Below are 17,543 nucleotides of genomic sequence, written 5' to 3' on the forward strand. Positions count from 1 at the left end.
GAAGTTCTAAAATCCAGCCATGCTTTATCCATTTCTGTCATGTCGACCAATGATTTATCATCGCATTCCTCATTTAATTATACATGTCTGATATTAATTTTGACAAAGATCCCCAGACAGCACCTACTTGATTTAGAATTTCAGCCACTGTGTCTCTCAATGGTCGTGATTAATGTGCTTAAAAATATCATGAGACATTTATGACACATTACACAGTGAAATGACAAGGATGGTAATGGTCTCTAAGAATGTGTGTTTGTTTTATTCCTCTCTTACTTTCTAGGGATTAAGCTGAGCGCCCCATGCCTACATAGATTCCTATTGTTAGATTAACTGCAGCGATAACTACTGTAGTCAATTACCGCAGAATTATTAATGAAAAGACTAAATAGCAATCTTAATAAAATGCAACATATCCTATTTACGGTAGGAACAGCTTACTTTAGTGTGTGTGTGTGGGGGGGGCATAGTCAGCTGTGGGCCCCTCTGCATGAACACTTATGGGCGCCTCTGCATTAACAGGTTTGGGCCCCTTGTTTTCCAATATGTCAATATATAGCACCTCTTTTACTTCTCACTAACAACCCACTAGTAAATATTAGCCAGGAAGTCCATTGGTTTAGGCCTTTACCTCCAAAGTAGTAGACAATGGAAAGCAGTTTTGAATAGAGATGAGCGAGTAGTATTCGATCGAGTAGGTATTCGATCGAATACTACGGTATTCGAAATATTCGTACTCGATCGAGTACCACTCGCTATTAGAATAGAAAAGTTTGATGCAGAACCAGCATTGATTGGCCGAATACTATACAGTCGGCCAATCAACGCTGGTTCTTCTCCTACCTTTAGAAGTCTTCTCCGTGCAGCTTCCCCGCGGCGTCTTCCGGCTCTTCATTCACTCTGCCCAGGCCCGATGCCTGGCAGAGTGAATTCAGAGCCGGAAGACACCGGGGGGACGCTGCACGGAGAAGACTTCTCGGAGGGTCCAGCCCGACCCTCACTCGTGGACTTGGTAAGTGTAATTTGATCGAATATTGCCTACCCCTGAAACGAGCATTTCCCCCCCATAGAGTATAATAGGATTTGATATTCGATTCGAGTAGTTGAATTTTGAGGGGCTATTCGAAACGAATATCGAATCTCGAACATTTTACTCTTCGCTCATCTCTAGTTTTTAACATTGAAGTTTGATAAATCTCCCCTATTATTCTATGGTTGGTTTAACACCTCTGGTGTCTGTTTTTTTTTTTTAGTCTGGCTTCATGTGGGTGTCATTTTTAATTCATTATTTTATTTCACCAAATCCAAAAGTGGATTCAGCAGGAAGAAGATGTAATACATAACAATGACCACAAAAAGACTGTCTACAACACCCTCTTAATGGTTTATTCTCATCTGACCCATCTATATAACCACAGAGCATGCCATGAATGTGCAATAGACCCAGTTCCCACCTGTGAGATGCCTATCTCTCTTGCAAATAGGGGTTCCTTGATCCCCCTTCTTGCATGTCATGCCAGCTGTATGGCTTTGAGACCATTCATAAATGTGAATAGATAGGCCCTTGCATGTGCAGCCATCATAACATACTGAGTGGCCATGAAATACTTGTTCTCGAGATAGATAGATAGATAGATAGATAGATAGATAGATAGATAGATAGATCGATAGCCGGCCACACTATTGTACACTCTTTGCATATGCTGTGGAAATGGCATAAATGTGTCACATGGAAATATATCTATTTTAACCCTTTAAGGATACAGGGTTTGTACATAATTCTTAGTAACTTTTTTTCATTCTTCGCTTTCTAAAATTCATAACTTTTTATTGATATAGCTAGGTGAGGGCTTATTTTTTGCATGATGAGTTGTACTATGATTTAGCATTCAGTACTATCATTTTGGGGTACATATAAACTTTTATTAATGTTTTTGGAGGATCTGTGTGGAAAAACCCTCAATTCTATCGTTATTTTTGCAATTTATTTTTACAGAATTCTGCATTAAAAATTACATGTCCGATTACAGCAATACCATATTTATATTGGGTTTTATTATGTTTTGCCGCTATTACTGAATAAAACATACCGTATCTATTGAACTATAAGATATACCAGACCACAAATTACGACGGTGTGAAAATTATAACGATGAGTCCAACAGGACAAACTTCTAGTGTTAGAGTCTGCTGTGCATTTGCAAGCATGCAGTGTGCTTGCTGCTTAATGATAGATGCTAGAAACATTTAGCATCAATGCATAGACTTGCATGGATTGCACACATGGTCATATAACCAATATGCCTAAAGATATAAAGTCACGCCCATATCAAAATATAAAATGGGGCACAGTCAAAGGGCTGTATTAATCTGGATCACAACTGTAATACCAAATCATCTGCTCAAAGACATTGCAAACATTATCCTACCTGGGGCAAATATACCCACCTCTATATCAATGCCCTTATAATATATGAATTTATAAAACATAAAACGTATCTCCATTATGGTATAACCATGAGTACAACGAACAATTTTTATCAAAATAACGTTATCACATTTTATTTACTGCAATAATGGTATCGACACAGAGGTATCATCAGGATAATAAAATACAAACATAAAACCAAAACATCATAAAAAGGCTTGAAAAAGACTCCTATGAGGATCAGTATGTGGTGTCGGCTACCTCTATTAAAGGATTTCCATCATTTTTTTACAATATGATGGTGGATATACTAGTGCATCTCAAATTATAATATCATCAGAAAGTTATGGACTGTTGCTCAGTGGTCAAAGGTGTTTTCAGATGAAAGAAATTTCACATTTCATTTGGAAACCGGGGTCCCAGAGTCTGGAGGAAGAGTGGAGAAGCTGCTGTACAAAATCCAAGCTGCTTGAGGTCTAGTGTGAAGTTTCCACAATCAGTGATGGTTTGGGCGGCCATGTCATCTGCTGGTGTAGGGCCACTGTATTTTATCAAGAGCAAAGTCAGCGCAGCCGTCTACCTGGAAATTCTAGAGCTCTTCATGCTTCCCTCTGCCCCCAAGCTTTATAGAGATGGAATTTTCATTATCCAACAGGACTTGGCACCTGTCCACACTGCCAGATGTATCAATAATAACCACAGTATCACTGCGCTTGATGGGCCAGCAGACTCGCTTGACATCAACCCCATAGAGAATCTATGGGACATTGTCAAGAGGAAGATACTGTAAGATACACCAGACCCAACAATGCAGACGAGCTGAAGGCTGCTATCATACAACCTGGGCTTCCATAACACCTGTATATTGCCACAGACTGATCCCTCCATGCCATATTGCCGCCGCATTGATGCAGTTATTCATGCAAAAGGAGCCCGACCAAGTATTGTGGACATTTACTGTACAGACTTTCATTTGGTCAACATTTCTGGGTTAAATCATTTCTTTTACAGTTGGTCTTATATAATATTCTAATTTTCTGAGATAATGACTTTTGGGTTTTCTTTGGCTGTAAGCCATAGTCATCAATATTAACAGAAAGAAACACATGAAAAAGTTCTCTCTGTAATGACTATATAATATATGGGGTTCACTTTTTTCGATTGAATTACTAAATAAAAATAACTTTTTGATGATATTCTAATTTATTGAGATGCACCAGTATATATATATATATATATATATATATATATATATACACACACACACACACACACACACACACACACACACACACATATATATATATATATATATATATATATATATATATATATCTTGTTATTTTTAGTGAAGAATAGATATATTGTATATCGCAGATTGTATGAAATTCAACTTGAATGAATTTTCTCCTCATGTGCCAAATATAATTTGGAAAAAGATCAGTTATCTTTATTTGGTCTTCTTTTTTAAAGGATTTAGCGTAATTTGTGATGTGTTCCTGTACTGTAAAAAAAAAAAAAAAAAAAAAAATGTTTTAACCCTTTCATTCCTTAATTAAATGTAGTGTTAATCCTGGCCTTGAATTTTCCATTTTGTTATATGATTAATATATTTTAATTGGCAAAATAATAGTAATACCGCTTTAGTATCGTTGTTGTGTCTCATGTATGTGTACAGCCTAAAACCAGAATATTTTTTGTCTTTTTTAAATTCTAGGTTTCTGACAGATGTGATTCAGTCTTTGTAAATGGCAAAGAAATGAAAAGTAAAGTGGACACCATTGTAAATTTCACATACCAGCACATAACCACCCAGCTGGAAGTGACAGTCTGGTCTCCACGACTTCCTCTTCAAATTGAAATATCTGACACTGAATTGAGCCAGATCAAAGGCTGGAGAATCCCAGTGTCTGTTAATAAAAGGTGAGTCGGTAATTGTGGCCGTTCATTTGCTAAAGCTCTTTTAGATGGACCTTTGCCTATAAAGTGATAAGTAACATGGGTAGTTGTGTATGTAGTGATCTGCAGCTGTTCAGCTGTCAATAGCTGTTCTCCTAACCCCGGTAGATATGGAGGAACCAGCTCTTGATTAGTGTATATTGGCCATGAGAACAACCTTCATTGCTTTATTGGTTGTTGTAGGAGTGAAGATCAATCTGTTCCAACAGATGGTGTGCAGCAAGTACATATTCTTGGTCTTTGTCTGTAACATATGCAAATGACTAGTACTTCATTTTCCTGGACACCAGCCCTAGACACTTTGTCACAAAATTATTTCTTTACAAAAGCTTTTCATATCACATTATACTAGGTTATCCTCTGGAGAGTTGGTGCGGTCTTGCGCTATGTGGCACCAACATTAGGCCCCACTTAGAGAAACACAGCTAAAAGTTTCTGTTACAATTTCTATTACAATTAAATCTATGGGGAAACCGCCAGCGTTTCCAGAGATATAATCCATTTTGCCCGTACTGTAAGGCTAAGGCCCCACGGTGCGGAAACGCAGCTTTTTTTTTGTTGCAGTTTTTGTTGCGTTTTTTTGAGCCAAACTCTAGAGTTGATTACGCAGAAGGGAGAAGTATAAGTACTTTATAAATATCTTCCATTCCTCTTGGAGCCATTTTTGATTTTGGCTGAAAAAAAAGCAACAAAATCTGCAACAAAAAAAGCTGCGTTTCCGCAACATGGGGCCTTAGCCTAAAATGCTGTGATTTTCCTGCGGTGTTTCCGTCCCGTGGGGTCCTGGCCTTAAAAAAACTTTGCTGCATTTTTTTGGAGCCACAGCCAGGAGAGGATTTAGCAGAAGGTAGAAGTATAATGAGAGCTTCCGATATATTTCCCATTCCTTTTGTAGCCATTCTTGGCTTTGGCTCAAAAACCACAGCAAAATCCGCAACTAAGGCCCATGGCGACAACGCATCACGGTTCTTCCTGCAGCATGTTGCACAAAAAGTTTGCAGAAAGTTCCTCTGCGGACTTTCTGCTTCAGTCAGGGAAACCAAGTAAGTATTAATGACATGTTGCAATTTCTAAAACTGCAACGGTTTTGGAAATTGCAGTATCTGCGCTGTGCTTATTTTCCCGTAATGTGGGGATAGGGTTTGCTAAAATCCCATCCACTCTGCAGGAGCTGTAAATTGATACGTGTTTTTCTGTGGAATATCCATCGCGGGCAAACCTCCACCACGTGTGGCCCCAGCCTAATGTGGTTTTCACATAACAAAAACATACCACATATCCACAGTATTTTCACATGTGGTAGGTTTGTTGCAGAAGTTTCTTCAGCAATCATCTCAGTAGGGCTTTTGGAAATCTATGTGATTGCTGACAAAATAACACTATAAGGCTAAAGTCCCACGCTGCAGAAACACCGCTTTTTTTGCTGCAGATTTTGCTAAGTTTTTTTTGAGCCAAAGCCTGGAGCGGATTGAGCAGAAGGAAAAAGTATGAGTACTTCCTATAAATTTTCCATTCCTTTTGCAACAAACAAATCACAGCACAATTTGCAACAAAAAAATTCTATGTGGAGCCTAAACATTTAGGGAGCCTGTACATGGAGTTTATGCTCGCTCATTCTGAATGTAAAACTCATTCAGAGTGAGCGGCGTAATAAACAGATCCCATTGACTTGAATGGGTGCCGGCATACGCACGTATCACATTGAAAGCAATAGGTAAAAAAGCCTTCCATTGATTTTAATGGGGAGCGCACGTATGCCGGCACCCATTCAAGTCAATGGGATCTGTTTTTTATGCCGCTCACTCTGAACGAGTTTTACGTTTAGAATGAGCGAGCGTAAACTCCGTGTGAAGACTCTCTTAGGTGAATTTTAGAAATGAGCTAATTTGCATAAGTGTCTTCAGAAAATCTGCAGCATGTGAATAAACCCTAAAGCCTCTTTATGTCTCTTAGGGTGCATTCACACTGAGTAAACGCTAGCTTATTCTGAACGTAAAACACGTTCAGAATAAGCGGCGTCTAAAGCAGCTCCATTCATTTCTATGGGAGCGGGGATACGAGCGCTCCCCATAGAAATGAATGGGCTGCTTCTTTCACTCCGTGCAGTCCCATTGAAGTGAATGGGGAGTGCCGGCGTATACGGCAAGCTCTGCTCATGCCGGAGCGTACACGCCGGCACTCCCCATTCACTTCAATGGGACTGCACGGAGTGAAAGAAGCAGCCCATTCATTTCTATGGTGAGCGCTCGTATCCCCGCTCCCATAGAAATGAATGGAGCTGCTTTAGACGCCGCTTATTCTGAACGTGTTTTACGTTCAGAATAAGCTAGCGTTTACTCAGTGTGAATTCACCCTTAGTGTGTGCTAAACCAGGTGTGAGTTACTAAAAATAATCTCGTTGTTGTTGGAATTCAGGGATTACATGTTACAGATAGAGTTAGACTTTTGAAGGCAAACCTCCAATCTTCTGTAGCTTCACATTTCTATCTTTTGAAGAAATACATCAATCGAAAGTTACCTAATGATAGGAGCTATGCAAAATCTGAAGATATTTTAAAGAAACTATTTAACATATTCATAGTAGGAAAGAGAATGCTTACTCATTGTTTAGCTCTTATACATCAGTCCTCAGTTTTCAAGAAATCTTAGGTAAAATAACCTGGAAGTCAGATGATCTTGATGATCTTGTCGATAGAAAAGACTAGAGAAAAAAGGACTAAAGAAAGAATGTTCTCCTAACCTATGTCATGGTATTCTGCGAAAAATAATTTTTTTCTGTTGTACTTTATACTGAAGGAAGGTGCAAAATACTGTTTTCCTGTACAATTACTCCCTAAAGATTTATGATGTCAGTATATATATATATATATATATATATATATATATATATATATATTGTATGTATTTATATGAGATATACATTGGAGATATACACTGGAAGTAATACTGACATAAACCATACTTCCAATGTATAGGTATAGCATGATGTGAACAGAATTTGTCTTTGTAAGCAGGACTAGATTTTGTCTGGGTGAAGTCTCCCTTCCTCCCAGCCCACCTGGAACACACCTTTAGGCTGAGGCTCCACGTTCCAGAAACGCAGCTTTTTTTTGTTGCAGATTTTGCTGCGTTTTTTTAAAGCAAAAGCAAGAGTGGATTAATCAGAAGGGAAAAATATAAGAACTTCCTATATATTTCCCATTCCCTTTGTAGCTATTCTTTGCTTTGGCCTAAAAAAACGCAACAAAAGTTGCAACAAAAAAAGTTGCGTTTCCACAACTTGGGGCCTTAGCCTTAAGGCTTTGTTACACAAACCACTATCAAGTAGGTTAGTCTTGGAACAACACATGAGTAATCACCGTCAGAATGAAAAGAAGTGATATACAATTGATATATCATGGATAGCTGCAGAAGTGAATTGAAACTATGAATTAATTATGCAAACATTATATATTAATTTTATTTAGTGTCTTCTTATCCCAAATTCATTTTTCTGTAGACCAACAAGAGATAGTGAAGATGAGGAAGATGATGAGAAGAAGGGTCGTGGGTGCTCCCTCCAGTACCAGCATGCAATGGTTCGTGTCTTCACCCAGTTTGTTGCAGAGTCTTCAGATGCCAGTGGACAGCTGACATATATGCTTGGGCCAGATTGGCAGTTCGATATCACTGACCTTGTAAGTGACTTCATGAAAGTTGAAGAATCAAAAATAGCAACACTGGAAGCGGGGAAAGTTCTGGTTGGACGAGAGCCTGGAATAACCACTGTTCAGGTAAAAACATACATATGTGAAATGTAGCGCCTTATATAATATTTGTTTTTTAAAGTCAATAAAAAGTTATTAGAAATGTTAAATAATTTTTCATTATCAATTTATATTTGTTTCTGGGAAAGTGTTCAGTAGCATTTATGTTATTATTTCTGTCATTGATATTTTTTAGCCCCTGAAATTATTTTTTAAAAAAAACAACTTCAGACATTTCATAAATACAGATATATATGGCAAGTATGAGCACTCAGTCTTTATGGACTATTTTGAAAAAATATTACATTATGTTGCAAAATCGCATGAAGGTGTCCATGACAATAGTATTGGGTGTCATTTTCATGGTGTACCAAGTACTACTTTCCGTCAAAACATGAGTATGGGGTTATATTATATATTTTTTAGTTTTTTCATTCAGTCTTCATTTGCATATGTGCAAATTGTGAAATGTTTCTGGACAACTTATTTATAAAGTGGCAAAATATCTAATGCACATGAAATTAGATTTATGCATTAATCGCCTATGGAAGAAATGTGAATTTCATTTAGAAAAAAGTTTATTGGATTTTATAAGTATCTTAATTTCATACAGATTGCAGTATACAGTATAAGAAAATGAAAATTACTCTGTAGTACTTTAGGCAGTACTTTAAAGTAAATATGATTAGCCCAAATTTTTGCAGTAAATTCCCTTAATTAAGGCAATTTTCATGTTTTTTTTTCAGATTTGATTACCCATGCATATATACAGAGGCATAGTCAGTGTTGTGAAATTAAATTGGCTCCACCACATTACTCTATTATTGTAGATTTATCATTTTTGATATTTTAAGGCCATCACCTAAACTCTAAGAGAAAGAAGGAAACATGAGTTCATAGATTTAAAGTGTATGTATACTTCTAAACGTATTTTTTATTTTAAAAATTGCAGGTAATATTAGTAAATTTGTAATATATAATCCTTTTCCGCTGCTTTCCATTTTTGTTTTTTTTACCCCCTGCCTTCCAATACTTAATTATATTTCAGTTTAAGGAGCGGTATGGGGCTTATTGTTTGCAGGACAAATTGTACTTAATAATGCTACCATTTAATATTCTTTACCATGTACTTGGAATCTAGAAGAAATAAGAAATAGAGTGGAATTTGAGAAAAACTGCATTTTCCTAAGGGTAAGTTCATACAGAGTTTTTTGGACCGGAACCTGAGGTGGAGACCGCCTCAGGTTCCGGTCCAAAAGCCGGGTAGCCGCGACTGAAAGCCGGTGCACTGCAAAGAATAGGCCTAGTCTGGAGGAGGGAGTGTCTTCAGACGACTCGGCCTGAAGAATGAGCATCTCGCTTCTTTTTTCCGGGAGCCAAAGTAAATGGCTCCCGAAAAAACTTCTGAGCAGCTCCCATTCATTTCAATGGGAACCATCTTTTTGGTCAGGATTTTGAGGCTGGATTTGTGAACTTACCCTAAAGGTTTTTTTTTTGTTTTTTTTTTACGACATTCACTGTGTGGTAAAAATTATGTTACCAAATTTACAATTCACAGTTTTTGATTTGTTTTAATACCTTTAAAAATGAAAAATAAAAACTCTTGAATCACTATACATATCTTATATTTCCGTGTATGTAAATGTCTTTTATATGACACAAAATGTAGCTTTTATTTATACTATTTTGGGGAATGGCCAGCATTTTGGTTACAAAAATGGCAATTTGTTTCTTTTTTTATGTATGGTTTTTCTTTTTTTTCTTTTTTTTTTTTTACCCCTATGGTGTTCGCCATATCAGTTGAGTTGAGTTGAGTTGAGTATAGGGATGCCTAATTAGTTTATGGGGGGTTTTGTTTATTTTTATTTGATCTAGGTAATGGGGGGATGTTTTTTATTTGTTTAAAAAAAATTATTTTACTTTTTATTCCCTCTCCCCCTTTGACAGAGGGCTAAAACCTGTGCTCAATAGATAGCTTGTACCGTAGACTGTAATACAATTGTACATTATACTACGACATAGCTATTGAGGCCTATTACAGCAGCTGTCGGCAAGAGGTTAAAGAAAAATGTGTCAATATCCTTGTTTTTTTCCCTCTTCTTCCCCTGTATCAGTGTATCAAAAAGTATTCAGGAAATCAGTGCTCCTAAAGCCAGTAGAGAGAGAACATACAGATAAAGAGAGTTGGTAAAACGTTTACATGACAGATTTATCCACTTAGGGAGCTCCATTATCAGGTATCCAGGTCTGTAGGTCTTTAGAAGCTTTAGTCACATCTCCTTAATTGTCTACTCCTTGTGTATGGGCTGCTGAAGCTTGATCTGATATCGAATTAGACACTGATAGGTGCAGGGATGGAAAGAAGAACATTACTGGACAAAAGACATTGTATTAAAATATGTGTTGTATTATCACCTGTACTACTCATTTATGAAATTATTGAAAAAAATTTGAAAATTTGAGGTACACTTTAAATTCCCCCCCACCACTACCACACACACAGTATCCTGTGAATAGGTGATAAACTAAAATCTTGGTAAAACCCTTTTAGGCCAGGGCCCCACGGACCGGAAACGCCGCGATTTGCCTGCAGCGGAGACGCGGCTGGAAAAATCGCGACATTGTACAGTGCAGGCAAAGTGGATGGCCGTTGTGGCTTTGCAAATCACAGCATGTCAATTATATCTACGGAAACGCCGGTGGCTTTCCCATAGATATAATGTTAAAGGGGCTCTGTCAGCAAAATTTTGCACATTTTCCACATATGTGTGAATAGCCTTTAAAAAGGCTATTCAGGCAGCGCTAATCTTATTTTAAACCCTAGTCCTAGTTTAAAATAAAACTATAAAAACATATATTTGCATGCACGGGGGGCGGTCATGCACGATCCGACGTCATCTTCTGGCACGCCTTCCTCTTCTTTCTTCTTCTTTCGGCGACACCCTCCGGTCCTGGCTCTTCCCGGCTTCATCTTTATCTTCTTCTGGCGGTTCAAATACGATTGGTTGAAATCTGGCGCGTGCGCAGTAGCGCTCCCTCCGGAGCTACTGCACACACTGCGGCGCGATTTTTCTCAATGGCAGTGCCGCCGGAGTATGCGCAGTAGCTCCGGAGGGAGCGCTACTGCGCACGCGCTGGATTTCAACCAATCAGATTTGAACCACCAGAAAAAGATGAAGATGAAGCCGGGGAAGAGCCAGGACCGGAGGTTGTCGCCAAAAGAACAAGAAAGAAGAGGAAGGCATGCCAGAAGATGATGTCGGTGCATGTTCAGGTATGATTTACCTATATGTTTTTATAGTTTTATTTTAAAACGGGAGGGGGGTTTAAAATAAGATTAGTGGTGCCTGAATAGCCTTTTTAAAGGCTATTCATGCATTTGTGGGGCTCATACTGCATAGTTTTGCTGATAGAGCCCCTTTAAGAGAAAGTCAGCAGAGGAAAACTCTGTAAACTTTCTCTTAAAAGTGCTGCGTAAAGAACCGCAATGCGTTCACGTAGAGGTTCTTCCCGCAGCGCTTTAGTGCTGTGGATACGGCCCGTGGGGCCTTAGCCTCAATTATAACAACTGTCAGAAAACTTAAGAGCATAGATAGTTATTTGGGGTAGAGAATACCTGGTCCCTGGTATTACAGCGGACCTAAAGGCCCCTCTGCCACATAAGACAACACAAGATGTATAAATAACATATGGCAGGTGGATGACCCTAATGATTGACACCTTTTGTATATACCTGTATCTTATTTAGAAATATAATTTCAGATGTCCGCATATCAGTATGTTAGCTGAATTGTATTGGGGTCACAGAGCAAAGTAATGATAGAAAATGCGAAAACACGTCCACATCTTAATGGTAGAAATAAAAGCTTAATGTAGCCAAAGTCCAAGCCTAAACCCAATGATAAATAATTAGCGATGAGCGGTTCATGCTTAACATTTAATCCTTATTTCTGAATTCAAGTGGTCTTCTAAGGAAGAAATGACAAAATTGTATCATGGAAATAGAAAACTAATTTTAGGAAGCTTTAATTTTAAAGTGAACCTGTCACATTAAACATTCAGTCCAATCTATGGACCACGTGTTATAGACCGGGCTTGCTGAGCAAATTGATGTATAGTTTTGTTGGAAAATATACAGAGTAACGTACAGTTTATTCATTTAAACATGTGAACATTCTGCACTTCGGAGTCCAGTGGATGGGTCTACTTAGTAGTCAAAAGCCTTCTCTATAAGTATGTGCATAGAAAGATAGTTGTCAGCCACTAAGTAGGACCACTCACTGGAGTCCAAAGCTAAGAATGAGCAGAGTTTTCCATAAATTTAAGGCGAGTTAATCAAATAAAACAACAGGTAATATCGGTCTCCTCAGCTTCCCTGCTGTGTAACATGCTGGCTGAATATTGGGCTTCATTGTTAATATGACACATCCCCTTTAACACAACTTCCAATAGAGGACATGTGTAATAGCTACACGAGCTTTGCTGAATTGCTTACTTTGTGATTATGGAGGCCTAAACTCCATATCCCATCTAAAGCCTCATTCACGTCTGCATCGGTAATCCATTCAGGGGAGTTTGCATGGGACCCCCCAAACGGACTACCGAACGCATTGGCAAGAGGTGTGCAGTGAAAGAACACGGACCCCATGGACTATAATGGGATCCATGTGCTTTCCGCACGGTCTCTTCACGAGTCATGCAGACAGGAAAGTAGATCATGAACTACTTTTCTGTCTGCATGTTCTGTGCGGATACCGCACGGAAAGCACACAGACCCCATTATAGTCTATGGGGTCCGTGTTCTTTCACTGAACACTGCTTGCCAATGTGTTCGGTAGTCCGTTTGCAGGGTCCCCATGCAGACTCCCCCGAACAGATTACCAACGAAGATGTGAATGAGGTCTAACCAGTCATAGGCTCAGCCTGTTGGTCGTCCCTAGCAAACATTAGAGGCAAGGACAGTCAATTACATAACCGAGCTTTAGGAATGAGTTCACACACAAACAGTGCAAATGTAAACTATACAGGCCTGAGTTACATTTAGAATTGTGGCTCATGCTGAATAATAGATCCTGCTTATCTTTAGGCTGTCTAGTCTATATTTTCCTGCCACCAGGCCCGAAAAGTTCAATGACATACATCATCTGATAGATGCATGCTTCCTAAGCATTTTGGTTGGTTGTTTGCCCAAATCTATTCAGCCATGCCAATGGTATAGGGCATTTTAGTGTTGATGCAAATTAGGGTATACCAGACAAGTGGGTAGAAACTGTAGTTTCTCTGGGGACGGGGTATCTGTGTGCTATATGTCAGGTAGTGTTACTTGGCATATGCCCTAATTTGCATTAACACTAAGGCCTGGTTCACATCTGCATTTAGTATTGCATTTGGGGAGTCCACTTGGGGACACCCCGAGTGGAATACCGAATGCATTAAAAAGCAGTGAGTAATGAAAGTACACGGACGCCATAGACTATAATGGGGTCCTTGTGTTTTTCACGCGGTGTCCACACCAATCATGTAGAGAGAAAAGTACTCCTTGAAGTCTATGGGGTTCACATGCTTTCACTGCTCACCGCTTTTTAATGCATTTGATATTCTATTCAGGGAGGTCCCCAAGTGGACTTCCCAAATGGAATACCGAACACAGATATGAACCAGGCCTAAAAAGACTTATATTTTTAGAATAGATGAATGAATTTAGATAAACAACACACCAAAATGCTCAGGGTGACAGTGACTACCAGATGATGTATGTCATTGGTCTAGTGGCAGGTTCTTTTTATTCTTTGGCCTCTTTTTGACACATATTAAGCCCTGTCCCCTTTTCTAGTTATCCCCTTGTCCTGTTAGTACCACCAATATCAGACTGTGAAGAAACAGACCCAATTGACAAGAATTGTAATGCCCATTTATAATTTATTTGTGCATTTCTAGGAAGAATAATAAAGCAATGGCACAATACAGGGTTCCTAAGAAAATGTCATGCAGCATTTTTATTATATTAACAATGTATTTATTTATAAAAACAGACATGTAAAGATAGCCCAGAAATTCTCTTTAATCTTGCAATGCTAGTGCTCTATCTCTCTATCTATACTCTTCAACATTGAAATTTCAACACCAAGATAGAAAAGCTGTAAGGTTATGCAAAATGAGGTAGTAGCAGATGTCGCAAAAGTCTGCAAATGATAACATTTTCAAGCACCTAGCTCCAACCTGTTGCATGTTGAAGGGGGGAAAAGTCAGACTGAAAGCAAAGTTTTTTAGCCACATTCAACCTCAAAACTCGGATCCTGTTTATTGACTTACCAGTTATCCCCACTTGTGACAAACTAGGAGGTACTTAAACTGAGAGAGGACATACTAGGAGGTACTTAAACTAAGTTTATAATGCCATCAGATCGATGTGCGGATAGGCCAAGGTGTCAACACTGTTCAATGTTGCATGTCCAGGTGTTTGGGAGCACAATGACAAACTCGAAAGACAGAAAGAAGTGATTGGACTCTGACTTCAGCACAGGCGAATCATTTGATAGGAAGAATGACTTGTAGTGATGCGTTCTGTACTGCAAGAGAAATTAGTCATGGCATCCGAAGGTTAGGGTGGCAAACAGTGATTACACAAACCATCAGTAGACATTTTCATGACATGGGCTATGTGTAGGATATCCAGCTAAAGGTGTTGCATCGACCTCACGCCACTGCTAACGTCTATCATGTTGTACAGCAAGACATCAATGGAGACTGGAATGAAGGTCTATCCTCTCCAGTGATGGATCCTGCTTTTGTCTCAGACACAATGATAGTTGAAGATTAATTTGGAGAACACGTGAGCAATGATAAAAAGAGGTGTAAGGAGGTATGATGTAAGGTAGCCTACAGCTCTATATCATATTGATTTGGTCATGGAACCAGTAGTCATTACTCCAAAATGTCCCAGGAGCAGTTTTTCAACACCAGGCTGCATGAGCACATTTGAGATGTCATTGGTCAGCAATTGCAAAGTTGGCTTCCAGCATCTCAAGACGTGTAAGTGCGTCTACTCTATAGTGAATAAATAAAAATGTACCGAATATTTTGTTTAAATCATCTGCACATAATTAACGTGTCGAACGAAATGTCATTTCTGACACTTTTCCACCTTGATGTTGCACCTTCAATGTTGATGAATCTATCTGTCAGGATTTGAACCTATGACCTGCTGTCTTGGCCATTGTCTCTTTGCTTGCTGAGCTATTCAGCTGTTAAATAGCTGTCTGTTGGACTTCTGTGTGGAACCTACTCCTGAGGCTCATCATCTGTTTCCACTAATTAGAACCCACCCTGAATTAACCCTGATTGGGCTATATATATATATATATATATATATATATATATATATATATATATATATATATCTATATGGGACTCTGACGCTTCCTGTTGTGTTGATATTGTGTTCCGTTAATCTGAATACAGCCTGGACACCCAGGAGACCTCTTTGCTACAGATCTTCTTCAATTCCTTGGAACTTCACCTGCCGGCTGCAAGCTCACCATAGCTTTTATACAGCTCCTGAATTACTACAGACTTCTACCTGGTCTTTACTCATCTGCTCTTGGACTATTACCTCAGCCCCCCTGTGGGCTACCCATGTGCTGTCTCCAGCCTCCTTTGCCTTACCTACTACTGGACTTCTGAACCTGTACCACTAGTATCGTGACTCTATCTATCTATCTATCTATCTATCTATCTATCTATCTATCTATATTATATCTATCTAAAAATATACCCTTAAATTGCTTCTCAAAATGTGTTTTGTGTACTGTCACTGTTTCCTGAATACATTGGACTGATGAGGTTCCAGCTGTCAGCAATGCTGTCCAGGGCTACTGAACGCCATTAGCTGTTTGGCCTAGATAATCATTCAAACTTTAGTTTGTCTGTCTTCAGAGAACAGAAAAATGAATGTTCTGGATTGGAAAAGAAATGTTCTCAGTTAGTAAGCGACACTAACATAGAATAATTGGTAGAGAATATTTCTGGAGTCATAGGATTCGGCGAGATAATCATGTGCAATACAGAAGATTTCCCTCAATCAGTGCAAAATGAGGGAGATGAAATGCCACCCACACTTCAAAGGCAAACCATAAAATCATATTAGCGCTTTCTATGTCTGTTAACTCTGGTAATATTTGAAGTGCATTAAAAAATTGCTACTTAGCAGACCATAGAATTCATGTTAAATTAGCAAAAACAAAAGATTAGCGGACTAAAAGCTTGTTTAAAGTTCAGGCTCATAGAAGGGGGATATAGTAGAGCTAATATGACAAGCTATATACATAACTAGTTACTAGTGAACATCAAACATTGTATCTGAATAATGTATATTATAAGGCCTAATGCATACAATACATCCTTATTGCAGCTATGTACAATATAAAAGTATTAATGTTCCTCATAATTAAAGTAATACCGTAGATACACATATCTGTGATTTCAAAAGCAGATATGTGGCATGTTCTTTCGAATACCTTATAGGGGATATACTGTACTCGGATTAATATAACATTACAACCTAATATTAAATAGGCCCCTCTTGTGCTGCTAAAACAGCTCAGACCCGCTAAGTCATAGATGCCACAAAGCCTCAGGAATCTGCAGGTTCAGATGTCTGTTTCCAACACATTCCAAAGATTCTTCATATGAACTTTTGCATTGTGGAAGGTTGTAATATCCTGCCAAAAGGGAACTGTTACTAAGTAATATGGCTGTCATGAAGGCTAGTACTTGATCTTCATCAATAGGTACTGTACGTGTCAATGCAACATCCAAGGTAAAAAAAAAAAAAAAATGCAAGCCCCTTGTGGCAGGTCTAAAACAAATACTGGAAATGGGATATAGAGACCACACTATTTGTCTAGCTATATAAATGTAAACATGACCCCATGAGAGGGTTGTCGACTAAAACAATGAAATATGATTAGAAAAGGCCTTAAAGATTGACATAGAACTCCAAGGCTGAAGCCTTCTGTGTTCAGTATTTTATTCGAGGAGTCTGCTTGGGGACATTAAAAAGCAGTGAGCTAAGAAACCACACAGACCCCATAGACTATAATAGGGTCCATGTGTTTTCATGTGGAGAGAAAAGTACTGCAACGATGGTATTCCGTCTGTGTGGTTTCTTAGCTAAACACTTTTTAATGCATTCTCCAAGCGGACTCCCTGAACGGAATACTGAATGCAGATGTGAACCGGGCCTCAGATTGAGAAAAGATTTTAACTTACAATCAGCAGTGTATAATATTTAGTACAAGTACAAAAAAAAAATAGGAAAGGTACATGAGGAAATCATATGGGTAGATGAACAAAGATGTCAAAGTATCAGGACAGAAAATTCAAAGTGACCTTTCCTACCATATATAGAA

The 17,543-nt window shown here is 38.6% G+C and overlaps 1 protein-coding gene across 1 annotated transcript in view; it reads left to right on the forward strand.

The window, feature by feature from the left end:
• The window catches only part of TMEM132B (transmembrane protein 132B), a 428,290-nt gene that overhangs the window by 403,683 nt on the left and 7,064 nt on the right, over window positions 1–17,543 (forward strand). Inside the window, exons 6-7 of the mRNA XM_075274826.1 lie at window positions 4,146–4,351; window positions 7,887–8,160. Of these exons, the coding sequence (XP_075130927.1) occupies window positions 4,146–4,351; window positions 7,887–8,160 (480 nt within the window). The remainder of the gene's footprint in view (window positions 1–4,145; window positions 4,352–7,886; window positions 8,161–17,543) is intronic.

This window comes from Leptodactylus fuscus, chromosome 1 (genome assembly GCF_031893055.1).
Source record: "Leptodactylus fuscus isolate aLepFus1 chromosome 1, aLepFus1.hap2, whole genome shotgun sequence".
Classification (NCBI taxonomy): Eukaryota; Metazoa; Chordata; class Amphibia; order Anura; family Leptodactylidae; genus Leptodactylus; species Leptodactylus fuscus.